Source organism: Hippopotamus amphibius, chromosome 6 (assembly GCF_030028045.1).
Source record: "Hippopotamus amphibius kiboko isolate mHipAmp2 chromosome 6, mHipAmp2.hap2, whole genome shotgun sequence".
Classification (NCBI taxonomy): Eukaryota; Metazoa; Chordata; class Mammalia; order Artiodactyla; family Hippopotamidae; genus Hippopotamus; species Hippopotamus amphibius.
This window is the reverse complement of record NC_080191.1, coordinates 62,783,939-62,802,493: the sequence shown is the minus strand read 5'-3', so window position 1 is coordinate 62,802,493 and position 18,555 is coordinate 62,783,939. Positions and strand designations below refer to the sequence as shown.

Genomic DNA, 18,555 nt, shown 5'->3' with positions numbered 1-18,555 from the left:
CCTAGAGGCCGTGCTCTGCAACAAGAGAAGCCATCGCAATGAGGTGCCCACGCACCACAATGAAGAGTAGCCCCCACTCACAGCAACTAGAGAAAGCCCATGTGTAGCAACGAAGACCCAACACAGCCAATAAAAAATTAATTAATTAATTAAAAAAAAAAGAATGGAAAGGGAGGGGGAAAAAAGGAACTTGACATGAGAAAAAAATCTGATAAATACCACGTGATAGGCATGTGATGAAGTTTAACATCACCAGTGATAACCATCAATCATAAGTTATGTTGACAGTATATTCCCTTGAAATTATGTGATGAGGATGGCATTTTACCTCTGTGGTCTTTCTCCCAAAAGCCCATAACCCCAGTCTAATTTTAATAAAAACATCAAACAAACCCAAATTGAGAGTCTTTCTTAAAAACCTACCAGTACTCTATAAAACTTTCAAGGTCAGCAAAAACAAGGAAAGTTTGAGAAACTGTCAGTCTAGAGGAGCCCAATGAGACACAATGCCTTTTAAATACAATATAATGCGGCATCCTGGATGGAATCCTAGGACAGAAAAAGAACATTAGGTAAAAACCAAATAAATCTGAATATACAGTATGAACTTCCACTAACAATAATCTGTCAATATTGGCTAATTATTTGTGATCGATGTATCATACTAATGTAAGACCTTAGCAGCAGGTCAAACAAGGCAAAGGGTATGGAAAACTCTCTGGACTATCTCTACAACTTCTCTGTAAACTTAAAACATCTAAAATAAAAAGTGTGCGTTTTTTTTTTTCTTCTTTTTTTAAGGACCTTCTGTGGTTCGAAATATTTCAAATCTGTTGGAATCTTTCTCCCCTGGTTCAAGTCCTTTATAACTTTGCTATTCAAAGTGTGGTCACCTGTGAGCTTCCTAACAATACAGAATCTCAGGCCCATCCAAGATATACGAGTCAGGGTTCGCTAGAGAAACAGAACCAATAGGGGGTTCTGCACATAAAAAGAATTATAAGGAAATGCCTCTTGCAATTATCAAGGGTGGCCAGTCCAAATCTGCAGTATAGCCTGGCAGCCTAGAGACCCATGGTGCAAAGGAAGTCAGAAGATAGTCTGCTAGACAATCCCCTCTTGCTCAGAGGGTAGGTCTTCTCATTCTATTTAGGCCTTAGATTAATTGAATAAGGTCTACTCCCATTACAGAGGGCAATCTGCTATACCCAGAGTTCACAGTGTAAATGTTAACCTCATCCAAAAGCACCCTCCAAGTAGACACATAAAATTAACTGTCACCAAATACTGTTATCACTTATATGTGGAATCTAAAGAATAAAACAAACGAATGTAACAAAATAGAAGCAGACACACATATAGAGGGCAAACTAGTGGTTACCACTGTGGAGAGGGAAGAGCAGAGGGAACAAAATAGAGGTAGGGGGTTAAGAGATACAAACTCCTGGGACTTCCCTGGTGGTCCAGTGGTCAAGAATCCGCCTTCCGATGCAGGGAATGCGGTTCCATCCCTGGTCAGGGAACTAAGATCCCACATTCTCCTAAGACAGTTCAAATCTAATACATGATAATTTCAGTAACTCAGAAACAAGGCTTGATTTATCCCAGTTTTAACATGATAACCTTCCTAGCACTTACCGATCCGGAGGTTAGGGATGCCTTCAGCAACCGCCACCCTCCCCTCTGGACAAGGGTGACCCTTTCATTTGTTTCCACGTGGGCCTCACCAAGCCTCTGACCTGGTCGATGGAACCGCTGGCTTGTGAGTTTCTTCCCTGATACAATGAACTCCCCAAGGGCGTCTACCATATCTCATTTTCCCTTACCTCTTCAGCTCTTTATTATCCAAGATAACTGCCTGTGGTGGGAACAGATATGTCCCGCTCCCACTACCCCCATCCCCGAAGGCAGGCTAGTGCATTTTCCTAACGCTTCCACCTTAGAGTCAGCAAATGCCAGGAGAACCTGTTCGAATTAGACCTGTGGAGACATACCGCATACGTCAGGTGATTCTACAGGGTGAACCATATGAAACTGCTGATATAGGGTTATTTTGACCTACAGAGTAGGCAATTACATAGGACTCAACAATGTTTCTATTGCCTGTTTTTCCGCCTCAAAAGCTATCCTAGAGACAATATGCTGTCACCGCAGACAGTACCAGGGTTGCTAATATTCATGGCAGTTTACTACTATAACTGAACGTCGAATACACACCAAGTTCCATCCAAGCCCTTCCCTTCATTAGTCACGATTTAAGCCCCTGCCTCCTGCCTCAAGGTTCCCAGTCATCCCTGAGCATCACAAGGGAGCACAACGGAGGGGAACACTATTTTTCAGAATATCAGCGAGCCGGCAGGCCCTGAGCGGCGCGCAGCCCAACTCCAGAGCCCAGCCATCCTCACCCAACCCGCCGCCAAGCTGCCCGAGCCCAAGATGGCGGCGGGGGCGGAGTCTGCAGGCCGCCCCTGGGCGGGGCCTCTGACACGACGTGGCCGAGGGGCGGTGCCAGGCTAGGGGCGGTGCCAGCGGCCCTGCTCAGCCGGGCCACCTCGGCCCGGGGGCTTCGGCTGTCCAGCCCGAGCTCTCTTTTCCGTGGGGTGGTTTGCGCCCCCGCTCCTTGGAGGCGTCATGAAGTCCCCGGTTCCGGATCTGGCCGCGAGCGACGGCGAGGAGGGCTCGGACCGCACGCCGCTCCTGCAGCGCGCCCCGCGGGCGGAAGCCGGTGAGCAGCGGCGAGTCCAGGGGCTTCGGGCGGGCGGCAGTCCCAAGGCAGCGGGTGTCCAGAGCTGCTTAAGCGCGAGGCGACTGAGACCCCGGAGCCTGTTCAGGGCCCCCCTCAACCCCCGCCTTCTCGGGTGCCCAGAGCCGCTCTGGGGCCCGGGAGGCGGGTGGGACCGGGAGGCCGGCCGGGCCAGGCCGGGCGGAGGCTCGGGTGGGACGTCTGCAGGTGCAGCCCGGAGGGGCTCGGCAGGTGTGGCCGCGAGGGGCTCGGCAGGTGCAGCCCCAGGGGCTTCGGCAGGTGCTGCTGGGCGCCGCCGGCGCCGCGCTCCCAGCGCCGCGCTCCCAGCGATTTTCGGAAGTACTGAGCGGGGGACCCTGTGGAAGAACGAACTGGGGGAGAATCTTGAAATCAATGGGGCAGGGGGCGGAGCGGAGGACCCCGTAAAAGAGCTAACTGCGGAGAAACCTGCCGTTGAAGGATAGAGGGCGGGACGGAGCCGCCGGCTCTTCCTCCTTGTCACCGCCAGGTTGCCAGAACTGCTTGTCCCCCAGCATGTGATCTGGTAGCTAGCTCCCTGGGCGTGGAGGGGAGACAAAAAAAAAAAAAAAAAAAAAGAACTGAGATTAACATTTGTGAGTATGCAGAGGGAAATTATGGGATACCCCAGGGATTATCTTGAAGTTGTGCAGTGAGAGATTGAGTACTGCATACATTTTTCCCCCGTATAGCTGTCTACGATTAAGTCATAGCAGTCTACGACTTAAGTTAGAAATCAGGTTATCCTCAAGATAGAGCACTAAGGTAATTTGTACAAAGTCTTGCAACAAATGGAAAAGGGGGTACTTCATAATGCATCTTACCTGAATTTGGGAAAATTAAAATATTTTGCTATACTTCTTTAAAAGAAATTAAAACTGAAGAATAAATCAGTTTGCATGCATTCTGTACTTTCAAAGATGTGTGCATGAGAAACAGAGTTGAATTAAAAATTTGACGTTTCCTGACCAAAAACAATGTAATCCTGTGGTATCTCCTAAATTTGTTTTTATCATTACCAGATGGTGGCAGTAGAGGTAGCAACATTATAGCTCCATCTGGCAACTGGGAGCTTATTTTTTGTGGGCACTCAATGTAAATACGGTACCATGGTGATGTTTTACATGGAAGCCGGACTTAGTTCCGTAAACTGATCTTTTTCTATGGCATCTGATTTAGATCTCTATAACCCTCTTCTGTGAAATAATCTAGTGTGGAAATACAGAAACACATGCCATAATAAAGATATTCCCTAGAGTTTACTATATTCTGTTGCAACTGGGAAAATATATATAAACATAACCAAATCTTAGCTCAAATGTTAAACATCATTAGTTGTCAGGAAAATGCAGATTAAAACCACAGTGAGCTATTACACACTTACTAGAATGGCTAAAGTTAAAATGGCTGAAGGTACCAAATATTGGCAAACATATGGAATAACTAGAGCTCTCATTTTGCTGGTAAGAATGTACAATGGTACAGCTACTTTGGAAAACTGGCAATCTATTTTGAAGTTAAACATACATTACCATAATACCAAACAATATTTATATCAGCTTTAATTCATAATGGTAAAAAACTGGGAACAACCTATCCATCAACCCATCAACAGGTGAATGGATAAACAAATTGTGGTATATTCACACATAGTCAGTGGTATTATAAAAAGAAACTACTGATACACATAACAATGTGGATAAATCTCAAATACAAAAGAAATCACCATATTATTGTGTGATTCCATCCATATGAAGTTCTAAACAAGCAGAACTAATGTGTAATAACAGGAAGCAGATCAGTGGTTGCCTGGAAGCTACAGGCAGGAAGGAACTGCGTGCAGAGGCACTAGGGTATTTTTTGGTGTGACGGAAAAGTTCTGCATCTTGACAAGGATTACAGATGTATACTTTTGTCAAAATTCACCAAACCAAACACTTGAAATGGGAGCATTTTATTGTATGTAAAATATACCTCAGTAAACTAGATAGAAAAAGAAACAAAATTAACTCATTCCTTTTAAAAACAGTCCCTGCTTGATTCATGGGTTGCATGTATAGATCTTAGTCCTGTTTCTGGTGCCTTGAGGTGGCTGTCTTCATTATAACCATTCCCCTTCTTATTTTTACTCTTTACATACCCCCTGGAGAGCAAAAGTGAAGTAAAAATAGCAGCAACACTTTTTTTTTTTTGCTATTTAAAATGTGATAAGGGTTTTAGAGAAGAGGAGCCTACAGTTATAGGATATTACATTAGTCAACAGTATTTTTTAATTAATTAATTGGCTGTGTTAGGTTTTCGTAGCTGTGTGTGGGCTTTCGCTAGTTGTAGAGAGCGGGCTACTCTGCGTTATGGTACGCATCACTTCTCTTGTTGTAGAGCATGGGCTCTAGGCGCGCAGGCTTCAGTAGTTGTGGCACATGGGCTCAGTAGTTGTGGCACATGGGCTTAGTTGCTCCACGGCATGTGGGATCTTCCCAGACCAAGGCTCAAACCTATGTCCCCTGCCTTGGCAGGTGAATTCTTAACCACTGCGGCACCAGGGAAGTCCTAGTCAACAATATTTTAAATTAAGCTCTGTGTCTGGGGTGCTGTAAGCAGAAGGAAGAGAAAAGCGCCAGGTGAAGGGATAGAAAAAAGCAAAGATGGGTTTAACAGCTTTATAAGAGGTACCATGGGTTACCTCATTTTCTCTCAGTAGTGACCCCTGTCCTAGCTTTGGTAATAATATCTACCATGTATATATAATAGGAGAAACAAGATGACCATTAGTTATATTTTTTATTTAAATTATGTTCTATATGTTTACTTTGCACATTTCAGAAAGTGTAGGTGTTTAAAAAAAAAACAACTTTCCATCCAGAATTTTTTTAAGTTTTGGTGCCTGAAGGAGTAAATCTTTACCAGAACTTAAAACCTCTCTTTCCATATGTTTATATATGTTTTACTTATCTTTTATGTTTGTTTCTGGAAAAAACCTGTATGAAATTAGCTGTACCTTATCTATGCCTATGTGTATACTTTTATTTTTCAGAAGAGAAAATCTGATAAAATGTTAGTCATAAAATTTTGCAGCAGTTAAAAGACCTTAAAGATTAACTACCATCTGGTATGCATCATTTTATATGCAAACAACCAAGGGCCAAAGAGGTTAAGTTCCCAAGATTGCTGTAGCCATATTGAGGACTAACCAGAGTTCTTTTAGATTTTAGTCCCATCGTCCTTCCTCATCACAACACTGCCACATTTGTGTTACATTTGAGAAATTCCTATTTGCAAACTCATTTTTGTTGAATCCTTCACAAATTTGACAGTTCTCCACTCCATTATGAATAAGAGGACATGGTTTTGTATTACGTGTAGTGCTGCCTTATTAGGAGAGCTAAAATTAAGGTATATTTCTTTAGTGTTAAGAATTAATATGTCTCAGGTTGACAGAATATAACAGAATTCTCAGTAACCTGACTGGTTTGCCTTTCAAGCATTTGCTTTTATGTAGCTAGGTAGATTTCAGAGATGCACACCAAAGTGATGGTGGACATCCATGTTCCTGCAAATGGCATTATTTCATTCTTTTTTATGGCCGAGTAATATTCTGTTGTATATATGTGCCACATCATCTTTATCGATTCCTCTGTTGATGGACACTTAGGTTGCTTCCACGTCTTGGCTACTGTAAAAAGTGCTGCAGTGAACACTGGGGTGCATGTATCTTTCTGAATTATGGTTTTCCCCAAATACATACCCAGGAGTAGGATTGCTGGATTGTATGGTAGCTCTATTTTTAGTTTTTTAAGGCACCTCCATACTATTCTCCATAGTAGCTGTACCAGTTTACGTTCCTAACAACAGTGTAAGGGGCTTCCCTTTTCTTCACACCCTGCCCAGCATTTATTGTTTGTAGGCTTTTTGATGATGGCCATTCTGACCAGTGTGAGGTGATTCCTCATTGTAGTTTTGATTTGCGTTTCTCTAATAATTAGTGATGTTGAGCATCTTTTCATGTGCTTTTTGGCCAATCTGTATGTCTTCTTTGGGGAAATGTATATTTAGATCTTCTGCCCATTTTCTGATTGGGTTGTTTATTTTTTTGATATTGAGCTACGGGAGCTATTTGTATATTTTAGAGATTAATGCCTTGTCAGTTGCTTCACTTGCAAATATTTTCTCCCATTCTGAGGGTTGTCTTTTCATTTTGTTTATGGTTTCCTTTGCTGTGCAAAAGCTTTTAAGTTTAATTAGGTCCCACTTGTTTATTTCTGTTTCTATTTTCGTTACTCTAGGAGGTGGATTGAAAAAGATATTGCTGTGATTTATGTCAAAGAGTGTTCTGCCTATGTTTTTCTTTAAGAGTTTTATGGTGTCTGGCCTTACATTTAGGTCTTTAATCCACCATACACAAAAATCCATTTTTTTGTGTGTATGGTGTTAGGGAGTGTTCTAATTTCATTCTTTTGCATGTAGCTGTCCAGTTTTCCTAGCTCCACTTATTGAAAAGACTGTCTTTTCTCCATTTTATATTCTTGCTTCCTTTGTCATAGATTAGATGACCATAGTTGTGTGGGTTTATCTCTGAATTTTCTATCCTGTTCCATTGATCTTATTTCTGTTTTTGTGCCAGTAACATACTGTTTTGATTACTGTAGCATTGTAGTATAGTCTGAAGTCAGGGAGCCTGATTCCTCCAGCCTAGAGATTGTTATACTGAGTGAAGTAAGTCAGACAGAAAAAGACAAATATCATATGATATCACTTATATGTGGAAGCTTAAAAAAGGGGGGGGACTACAAATGAACTTATCTACAAAACAGAAATAGAGTCACAGATGTAGAAAACAAACTGATGGTTACCAGTGGGTAAGGGGTGCAGGGGGAGGGATAAACTGGAAGATTGGGATTGACATATACACACTACTGTGTGTAAAATAGATAACTAATAAGGACCTACTGTATAGCACAGGGAATTCTACTCAATACTTTGTAATGGCCTATATGGGAAAAGAATGTAAAAAATAGTGGATATATGTATATGTATAACAGTTTCACTTTGCTGTACAGCTGAAAACAACACAACATTGTAAATCAACTATATTCCAATAAAAATTAAAAAGAAAAAGAAACAAAGTGATGGGGGAAGGGCAACTCAATGCTGATAAACCACAGGAAGTGTATAGATTTTTCTGCCTAATTTAGATAGGAGGGAGGGAGAGAATTAGGCACACACATCAAAATTCCCACATATAAAAATTCCATTCCTCACACTTTTTGGCTCTTGAAGGTTTACTTTCATACGTATGAAATGTGTCTTGATTAAACGGATTTTCAAAATACCGTTGCATCAAAAATGTTCTCATTCATATCAAGAGAAACCAGTTTTAGGTCTCCTAAGACATTTCTTTGTGTTTAAAAGCAGAATGTGGATCCGGAGGCAGGGTGCCTAATTGCCAATCCTAGTTCTGCTGCCTAAGCTAGCCTCTCTGTGCCTGTAAATCAGGGAACATAGTACATAGGGTTCGTAGGGTTACTGTGAGGATTAAATAAGCTAATAGCAAGTGCTTGGAATAGAGGCTGACATGTAGTCAGTGTTAATTACCGTCCTTATCGTCCTCCTCCATGAAGGCTGTTTGGGTTTTGCATTCCCAGAGAAGCTGGCACCACAGAATAAGGGCCTCATTCTTCATGTCTCACTATTGGAATTTCTGACTTTCTAGCTTGTAATGGCACATCCTCTGCTATATTTCACTTTTTGTTTTGTTTTTTGCCTCTACTATTCTTTCAGGGTGGGAGGCAGATGGTTACATTTGTGTTTCACAAATGTAACTTGTGTGTAAATATAGTCTTACGTATAAGGTATGGAGCGCTGGTAGACAGCAACCGTATTACAGAATGAAGGGAAATGGCCTTGGGTCATGTTGTGATAATCAATGTTCATATTAAAGTAACTGAGTCCATTTTACTGGAATTTGGTGTTTTGTTGTAAATGGGTATTAATGTGGGAGCTAAGAATGTATAAGGATTTATCAGGAATGCATTCCGCATAAGGCAGGCTAAGACCAGTTAAATATTACCCTGTTTAAAAGCCAAACTTTTTTATCCATTTAGATAGGACATCTTTTTTAATGCAGTTCCCTGATCAGGGGGCTCACTAGTCCAGGCCCCCTTCCTCTAGAGAAAATCATCACCTTTGCATAGGTCAGTGCCCCCGACCATGGATTTTCCACCTCAGTCGGTGCCTCAGCCAGGCCCGCTCCTCCCCACTACAGACTCTCCCACGATAAATAAAGGCCAGACATCCTCAGGTTTCCAGCAGCCTTCCCTTACCTCAAGCACCTCCTTGCTCCAACACAAACCTGGCCTTCTGGGCACACCAATCCCCCTCCTCACTGCCGTCTCAAGGGGTGATTTTCCGTTATCTTGTAGTAACTGGTGGGATTGACTCTTCCTTTTCCACTTTGATGCTTCCAAACAGTCATCCCTCCACGCTCAATGCCATTAGGCTAGATGACTTTCCCCTACATCAGAGGTCCCCATTCTTTTTGGCACCAGGGACCGGTTTCGTGGAAGACAGTTTTTCCCTGGGGGAAGGTGGGGGGCGGGAGGATGGTTCAGAGGGTAATGCGAGCAGTGGGGAGCAGCAGATGAAGCTTAGCTCATTCGCCCACTGGGCCCGGTTCCTGATGGGCTGCAGACCCGTGCTGGTCCGCAGCTCGAGGGACCCCTGCCCTGCGTGGTTTCCTCCTCTGCCCACTTCCCAGCACTTTGCTTCATTCATCATAGACTTTACCACCTGACACACCTCCATCTTCTACACTCTAATTCCCACCATTATCTTGAGTGACTTTTCTTCCCGCACCATGTCCCCTCAGCTTCTCAGACTCCTACGTGTCTAATGACTTCCTTCCCTCCTTAGTCACTCCTTGGACCTTTTCATCTCCCATTACTGCTTGAACCGCAATTAGTATTCCTTCCTACCTGCCTGTGTAAACGGTTGCGCTTCAACCATTCTCTTATTTCATCTGGACCTTCCACCCACTGACCCCTCATTTTTTTAATGGAAGAGTTCACACACATGCAAAAGTAGAGAGAAGATCTGTCTGTTTTATCTTTTGTCCAGAGAACTTCATAGGTAGAATTGTGAACTTCCATCAAGAAACAACTCTCTACTTTTAAGGCCCCCACATATTTGTATACCAACTCTCCCAGACACTGCTCTAGGCATTGAAGGTATACAGAATTGGACAAAACAGAGCAAAAGCTCCTGCCCTCACTGAGCTTTTATATTCTAGTGTGCATTTTCCTGAACCATTAGCCCTCTCCATTTTACTTGCGTCTTGGGTCAGAATCACAGTCCAACAGTTTATTTTCTTGCCGGTACTCCCTTGCCCTCTACTTTGTCACCACCTCCATCTCAGTGCCAACTATCTGCTTACCTGGTGCTTGCCTCTGAGTCCAGGCAAGTAGTGCTTCAAGGTCACACACAAGGGCAGATTGCTCCCACCAGTTCTGGGTGGGTGTCCACTCACTCAACAATCCTATATGTTTCACTGGGAACTTCACACCCCCACTCTCTTCAACAGCTTGTTACTTCTTTTTTCAAATCCTAATTTCTTTCTTTCTTTTTATTTTTTTGTCTGTGTTGGGTCTTCGTTGCTGCGTGCGGGCTTTTTCTCTAGCTGTGGCGAGCGGGGGCTCCTTTTCCTTGTGGTGCTCGGGTTTCTCATTGCTGTGGCTTCTCTTGTTGTGGAGCACGGGCTCTAGGGCACACGGGCTTCAGCAGTTGTGGTGCATGGGCTCAGTAGCTGTAGCTCGAGGGCTCTAGCGCGCAGGCTCAGTAGATGTGGTGCACGGGCTTCGTTGCTCCACAGCATGTAGGATCCTCCCGGACCAGGGATCGAACCCGTGTCCCCTGCATTGGCAGGCAGATTCTCAACCACTGCTCCACCAGGGAAGTCCTCAAGTCCTCATTTCTCACAAATGAGAAACAACCTGGATCCCTAAGAAATTACGTCAATTCCTAATATCCAGGAAAAGCAATAATAATAACAACAATGCACAGTTATTGAAGGCATATTATTTTACATGTACCACCTCGACTAATCCTTATAACCCTAATGTAGGCAAAACACTTAGACCGATACCGAACACACTGGGCTCAATGATTACCTGTTGTTTTTCGTTCTTGATTTCAGTGCCCAGTGTCCCTCTCAGAGTCCCTGCAGCACCACAGCCCAGCCGCGTCAGCTCACTCGCTGGTTCCTGCTCCTTCCGTGCCCGCTTTTCTCCTTTCCACACTTCTGTACCTGCTGCTGCCCCGCCTGCAGCGCTCTCCCCCCTCTAACCTGCCGGTGCCTTCCTGCTTATCACTGAAGGTTCCCTGCCAGTGTTCCTTCTCCCAGAGGCCTTCCTTGACCGTCCGCTACCCCACACACAGCACCTTTATGTCGTGCTTTCGTCCCATGTTGCACACATGTATGTATTGTAGCACATTATCCTATTGGTATAACTTTCTCCAGGGTAAACAGCAAAGGAACTCACTTTTACTGACCGCCCTTCGGTAGTTCACGTAATCCACACCCAGCCCAGTGAGGTGGATGGCAGTCACCTCATGTGGGAGCTGAGAAACCTGATCGTGAAAACCATTTACTAACTTCCCCAGAGACACACAGCCTGTGAAAATCAGAGATGAGCTCCATCCATCGCCAGGTAGGCTTCGATCTAAAGTAGCCTGTGTTCTTTCAGCGACGCCTACTCCACATTCCTAAGTTTAAACCATGTTTTAGAAGCTGATGTCTGTTTTGATGGGTGCTCCGTTCGTTATGCAAGCATGGTTTTGCTTTGAACTTGATTTCCTTGTGGTGGTTGCCCAATGAATGTTCTCTCTCCTCGCCATGCAAGCATGCTTTCCTTGGACCAATTTCAAACATTGGCCAAATTCACAGGCACATTTTGCTCTATCACCATACTTTCTTTTTTTTTTTTTTAATTTTTATTTTTATTTATTTAACTTATTTATTGGCTGTGTTGGGTCTTCATTGCTGCACACGGGCTTTCTCTAGTTGTTGTGAGCAGGGGCTACTCTTCATTGTGGTGCGCAGGCTCCTCACTGTAGTGGCTTCTCTTGTGGAGCACGGGCCCTAGGCGCGTGGGCTTCAATAGCTGCGGCACATGGGCTCAGTAGTTGTGGCTCACAGGCTCTAGAGCACAGGCTCAACAGTTGTGGCGCACGGGCTTAGTTGCTCCGTGGCATGTGGAATCTTCCCAGGGCAGGGCTCGAACCCGTGTCCCCTGCATTGGCAGGCGGATTCTTTTACCACTGCGCCACTTAGGAAGTCCCATACTTTCTTAAAATAAAATCTTTCTGACTAATTTGTAATCAACAACCATTTTTTTAAAACTAATAACCATTTATTCATAATGTTTCTTAAAACCTTGTAGTCGTATACTCTGACTTCTATATTGGTTTTTTCTTTTCTGATTATTGACTGTGCCCCCAAAAGTTAGTTGCCTAATCCATAACTTCTATGTCAGATTTTCAAGTAATATCACTAGTAATTTGAAATCATTTTACTCACCTTTCCTCCACTTTCCAAGCTTCTACCTCCACGTGATATTCACATGGTAAGGTATGTCATCATTCAAATCAGTTATCATATGGGGAGAAACTGATAACATACAGTAAAGTAAGGCAACTCAAAGAAGGATAGAATGTAGTGATAACATTACAAGTCAGAGTAGCAAAAATAAAGTTGTTTAGAGTAAGAGCATTGCTGATACCTTTGTCCATTTTAGTAACCCCCACATTCAATATGTTGGCAAAGCCTGTCAATTTTCCCTTTAAAGTTATCTCAGCTCCATGCATTTCTCTCCATTGCCTGTCCTTCACTCTACTTTAAGCCACTGTCATCTCTTCCCTGAAAAATTACAGTAGTCCCTGGGGTGATCTCCCTGAGTCTACATCCCCCACCGCCGTTCACACTTCTGCCCCTTTGTCATCTCCACACAGCAACCAGAGAAACTCTTTAATCCATAAATCACATCTTGTCACTCCTCTGCTGAAGCAGATAATAAACTTTGTATATAGTACTTTGGCAAAGCAGACAGTACATTAATATGGATTTTTCTTGCTCCAAATTACCCAGAGTAACACATTTTAATGGCCCAAATTTGGAAAGATTATGAGTCCCCCACATCCAGACTTCTCTGTATATTCTTGTCCAACACAGAGCAATGATCAAGGAAATGTGCTCTCCTGTAAAACATGCCTTGCAGTTTGCAAACTGTCCTTAACTAGACAGCTAGCTGCCTGTTTGTTTGGGGGCAGAGAGCCAATGTGTCTAGATTCAGGTAGCAGAGGCAGCATGAATGAAGCTTTAAGAATATAGTCTCCACAGGTCTGGATCAAACTGTGGCAGTGGTGCTGTAGTTCTAACACCAGCTATACTCCTGAAAAAGGAGCCAAGAATGGCAAATGATAAGTTCTCTGTTAAAAGATGTCAGTCTTGTACAGAGATTGATAGCAGTTGTTAAGTGTATGAGTGCTTATAGAAAAGTGAGTTGGATCACAGTATATTAATATACACCTAAATACAGTTGTGCTATATTCATTAAATCTTCAATTTAAATCTGTACCAAGACCATTATACTCTGAAAAATGTATCCTTGTGTGAGGTTAGGTCAATGAAAACATCCTGAGTAGGGGAAAACACGTGTGTGTGTGTGTAATGCTAATGTCATTGCCAAATAAAGCCACACATATATTCATATATACGTATTTAACTTTGTCATTAGCAAATGAAATAGATGTTTGTACCTTTCAACATATATTTATCAAACACTCAGTGCTGACCAAACTTAAGGTGTAAAACCCTGGATTTGCCACTTTCTGGTTGTCACTTGGGGTCAGTCACCCTTAAATCAGCTTCCTGAAGTCTCATCCCCCTTCCCCAACTCAGTAAAAGAAGAAAAAAGAGAAAATATGTGCATACACCTATAATTAGAATAAAAAAATAGGTCAAATTCCTCCTGTCACGTGGTCCTCCTTTCATTGGTTCCTCCAACCCACTCTGCCTTCCTTTTTTTTTTTTCTTTTTTTTTTCCCCTTAAATCACTGTGGTACACTCACTCACTGTGCTTTTTACTGTGGGCCCTTTAAGCAAGATCGACTGAGCAACTGTCACAGGGGCTGCAACTGTCACAGATTCTACAAGCTGGCTTCTGGATTCTTAAATACATTTAGTTTAGGAGAGCCTTAAGTATGAATCATGGCTTCTGATTCAAACCCAACCTCTAAGGATACTTTTCAAGGTAAGAAATTGATCAGGAGGGGTTTCATGCCCTGGGCTTGGCACTAAATTTTTTGTGCTGAGATTCATTTATAATGAGATGGCTCCTAACCCAAGGTCAGTAATGTACATGGTATGCTGAATACTCAAGGCCTCATTGGCCATATTTGAGACAGTTTTTCAGAAATAGTGATGACGTTAAATCCTCCTTATCTATTTTTCTCTTATGTTGCCAGCTGATGAGGATTGGGGGTTCAGTTTTGACTTTGAAATGCAGATTTTTCTAAGCATAGTTGATAAAGCTGTTGCCTCCATGTTTTAAGAAACTGTCTTACAGTTCAGGCTCTCATGTGTAATCCTCTTCAATACATGTTTTTAGATATGCTTCACCTAAGAATATTCTCAGAAAAATATTCTTGATTTGTTAATTTGTGTACTTCTAAGAAGTGACCTTTTTAGTGATTTAGACACTATCATCTAAAGTTATTCTTTTAATGAAAGTTTCTCCCCCAATCTTTATTTCAGCTCCGGTGTGCTGCTCTGCTCGTTACAACCTAGCATTTTTGGCTTTTTTTGGTTTCTTCGTTCTCTATTCATTACGGGTGAATCTGAGTGTTGCATTAGTGGATATGGTGGATTCAAACACAACTGCAGCAGATAACAGAACTTCCAGCGAGTGTGCAGAGCATTCTGCTCCCATAAAAGTTCTTCATAACCAAACGGTAAGTGCTGTTTTTCAAGCAAATGATCTTAATCTAAAATACTTCCAAGTAAAAATATTGAATTTATTCATCATGCAGAAACACAAACACTTTCTTCATGTAAGCTTTGAATCATTTTCTTTAGTGTTTTCCCAGTAGCTGGTTAGACAGTAACTTATAACTGTTGTGGCTGCTGCTCTGCTGAAAGCTAGTTTTTCAGTTTCCTATATAAACACACTATCCTTGAAGAGAATTTGGAAAAACTTGTCTGGCATACTAAAAAATTAGATTATTTCAGATGTTGCTAAATAGTTTTTATGGGACCATTATTTAATGCTGTACTACTTAAAAGGTTCCTGTTGCAGAAGGATTTAGATGATCTCCACTGCAGAATGAAAAATAAGAAGGGGTCAATTTCTTTTCAAAAATCTGTACATGCCTCACCTAAGCTACTTACATCATTCTGCCTCCCCTGTATTATAGTGATTTCGATAAGTGCGTGTTCATCGTGTGTTCAGAATTGAGTTTTACACACTTTGAACATTTTATTTTGCATATCATGTGGGGAGACAATACAGGGGGGAAAGGCTGGTGTCGTTTTTATAGGTATATCTTCATCCATCTTCAGTGCTCACAAAGGAGCCCGATCCCACGTGGGTGAGTGTCTTGTGCCATTTACAGACAAAAGTGCTAAAACAGGGAAGAGGGTTTCTTCCCAAGCAAGCACATGTGCAAAATAATGACTTATCAAAAATCCTTCCATTGGACTTCAGTAATGTTGGTGAATACATGTTTGGATACACATCACCCACTTCCCCCACCTCAACCTGAACTGCTGGACATTTCATGAAGCCCTGGAATTCTACAGAGAAGCTGCAGATGGGCACTCTAAGCAAGGATAATTAAGGGTTTGCTGTGTATCTTTACTTTCGGTAAGGGCTTTTGATAATCCAGCTGCTTATCTGCCCTATGTCAGCAGTAAAAAGAAATCTTGAATGGTTCTTTTTTTTTTAATACATCTTTTTTTAAATACATCTTTAATACATCTTTATTAGAGTATAGGTGCCTTACAGTGTTGTATTAATTTCTGTTGTACGACAAAGTGAATCAGCTATGTTTATACATATATCCCCACATCCCCTCCCTCTTAAGCCTCCCTCCCAACCTCCCCATCCCAGCCCTCTAGATTGTCACAAAGCACCAAGCTGATCTCCCTGTGCTATGCAGCAGCTTCCCACTAGCCATCTATTTTACATTTGGTAAAATATCCCTGCCTTATCGTTAGGTTCATCAGTACCATTTTTCTAGCGTCCATATATACGCATTAGCATACAGAATTTGTTTTTCTCTTTCTGACTTCACTCTGTATGAGAGACTGTAGGTCAATCTACCTCACTATAAATAACTCAATTTTGTTCCTTTTTACGGCTGAGTAATATTCCATTGTGTATATGTGCCGCATCTTCTTTATCCTTCTGAACGCTTCCTAACACATGGGTAGGTTACATGGCTATGTGTGCTAAAGATATCAGATACTCAGTTGCCAAATCTTCACTATTGCCTACTCTGTGCTGCTGCTAATTAAAAGACATTTCCTGCTCACATGAAGTTTATGGCTTAGTTTAAATTCTTGCTCTTTTGTATTGCTCTATATCCTTGTTCAAGTGCTTGGTCTGAAATGGGGAGCTATTATCTATATTTTTGCATACTAGTAGCCAACATTAAGTGAATACTTAGTGTGTATCAGGCCTTAATTATGGCCCTTTTTCATTTAATCTTCCCAGATCACAAATCCAATAAGTCACAGAGCTGGGCTTGAACCCAGGCCTGGCTTCACAGCCTGGCTTGGCCACTGCAGTATCCTATTCAGTAGTTTTCTGGATTAAGCCTGTGCCTTTTTTGAGGCTTCTTTATCATGGACATTACAAAACATCTGCAATTCATCCCATAGTCTAGTTACATAAAATAGCAAGCCTTCCTGAACATTATGACTTCCAATGATTTTCCATTCCCTTCTAGAATCTGCATGTCTGTATCATGGTGACTCACCTACCCAGGAGAAAGTCTGCATGTTCTTCAGTCTTAAACAGTGATTCTGGGGAATTCCCTGGTGGTCCAGTGGTTAGGACTCAATGCTTTCACTATAGTGGCCTGGGTTCAATTCCTGGTCGGGGAACTAAGATCCCACAAGCCTCATGGCCAAAAAAACAAACAAACAAAAACCCAGTGGTTCAAAATTACATTTATATGTACTCACATGCCAATAAGAGAAAGGAGCCGTTTCATCAAGGTCTTAAAAGGCTATTTTTTTCCCTCCTACTCTTTATAGGGTAAAAAGTACCAATGGGATGCGGAAACTCAAGGATGGATTCTCGGGTCTTTTTTTTATGGCTACATCATCACACAGATTCCTGGAGGATATATTGCCAGCAGAAGTGGGGGGAGACTGCTGCTGGGATTTGGGATCCTCGGCACCGCCGTCTTCACGCTGTTCACTCCCCTCGCTGCAGATTTCGGAGTTGGAGCCCTCGTTGTACTCAGGGCATTAGAAGGACTAGGAGAGGTAGTTTTTTTTTTCTCTTTCGTTTTTCTTCTTGCCCTATGTCACTTTCTTGTCTTCTTAAAGATATCATTCTTTGGTATGAATATGAACCAGAAAAAAATGACATTGGAGGATACTAGGGATTTATTTTCAATTAGAAACTAGTTAACTATAAAATAACATGAGTAGATTTTGTTTGTGGTCAATGAAGTCTCGAGTGGGAGCACTCCAAAATTAGAAGCTTTGGGACTTCCCTGGTGGCAAAGTGGCTTAGAATCCATCTGCCAATGCAAGGGACACAGGTTTGATCCCCGGTCCGGGAAGATTCCACATGCTGTGGAGCAACGAAGCCTGTGTGCCACAACTACTGAGCCTGCACTCTAGAGCCCACAAGCTACAACTACTGAGCCCACATGCCACAACTACTGAAGCCAGTGCACCTAGAGCCTGTGCTCCGCAACAAGAGAAGCCACCACAATGAGAAGCCCACGCAGTGCAATGAAGAATAACCCCCACTCACAACTAGAGAAAGCCCACACAGCAACGAAGACCCAACGCAAAAAACAAAAAAACAAAATTAGAAGCTTTACTCAAAAGACTAGAGAAAACATTTTCTAGGGGGACGCTTCATAGCTCCCCTACTCCCTCCTACTGAGGGGGTAAGAAACCACGAAGATTAACCATGAAGATAAACCATCCTACCTCTTGAACTTTTGCCACTGTTTATCTCTACTCCATCATTGATTGCCCAGGTCTAAAACATATTTTACCCAATAGATCATTGAATTACCTTGTTTTACTTTACATTTGTTATTTTTCATAGAACTTCTTTGTCCATTTGTTCTTTTTTCTGGTCCTCTAACATAGAGACAAATAATTTATCATTTTATGTAGCTATCTTTTTTTAGTCCTATGATTCTTCTGGCCTTTCAGCTGCTTTTAAAATTGTTATTATTTTAATCTTTTTTTCCTCTCCTCCTAAGATTTCTATCATTTTTTAATTTTTAAAGATTTTAATTTCTTATTTTTTCTTTTCCTTTCCACTTCTCTTTTGCATTTCATCATATGTACCTCCACCTTTAAATAATGATCTCTTTTCATTTCTGACTTTGAACTTCAACCCATGAAACCAAGGCATAAGTTTTTTTTGCTCTCTCTTAACATTCCTTTAACCAAGCAAGAAAAATGGCCTCTGGGTTTGGTATGTAGCTTAAAGGTTATTTTGTATCATGCTGTGTAGGAAAAACACTGACTGGGGTAGTAAAATCAG

General features: G+C 42.1%; 1 protein-coding gene across 1 annotated transcript in view; it reads left to right on the top strand.

The window, feature by feature from the left end:
• The first annotated feature begins 2,524 nt into the window (after positions 1 to 2,524).
• Positions 2,525 to 18,555, top strand: part of SLC17A5 (solute carrier family 17 member 5) — a 57,312-nt gene continuing 41,281 nt past the window's right edge. The window contains exons 1-3 of the mRNA XM_057740040.1: positions 2,525 to 2,725; positions 14,568 to 14,764; positions 17,073 to 17,306. Coding sequence (XP_057596023.1) covers positions 2,632 to 2,725; positions 14,568 to 14,764; positions 17,073 to 17,306 — 525 coding nt within the window. The 5' untranslated portion in view covers positions 2,525 to 2,631. The remainder of the gene's footprint in view (positions 2,726 to 14,567; positions 14,765 to 17,072; positions 17,307 to 18,555) is intronic.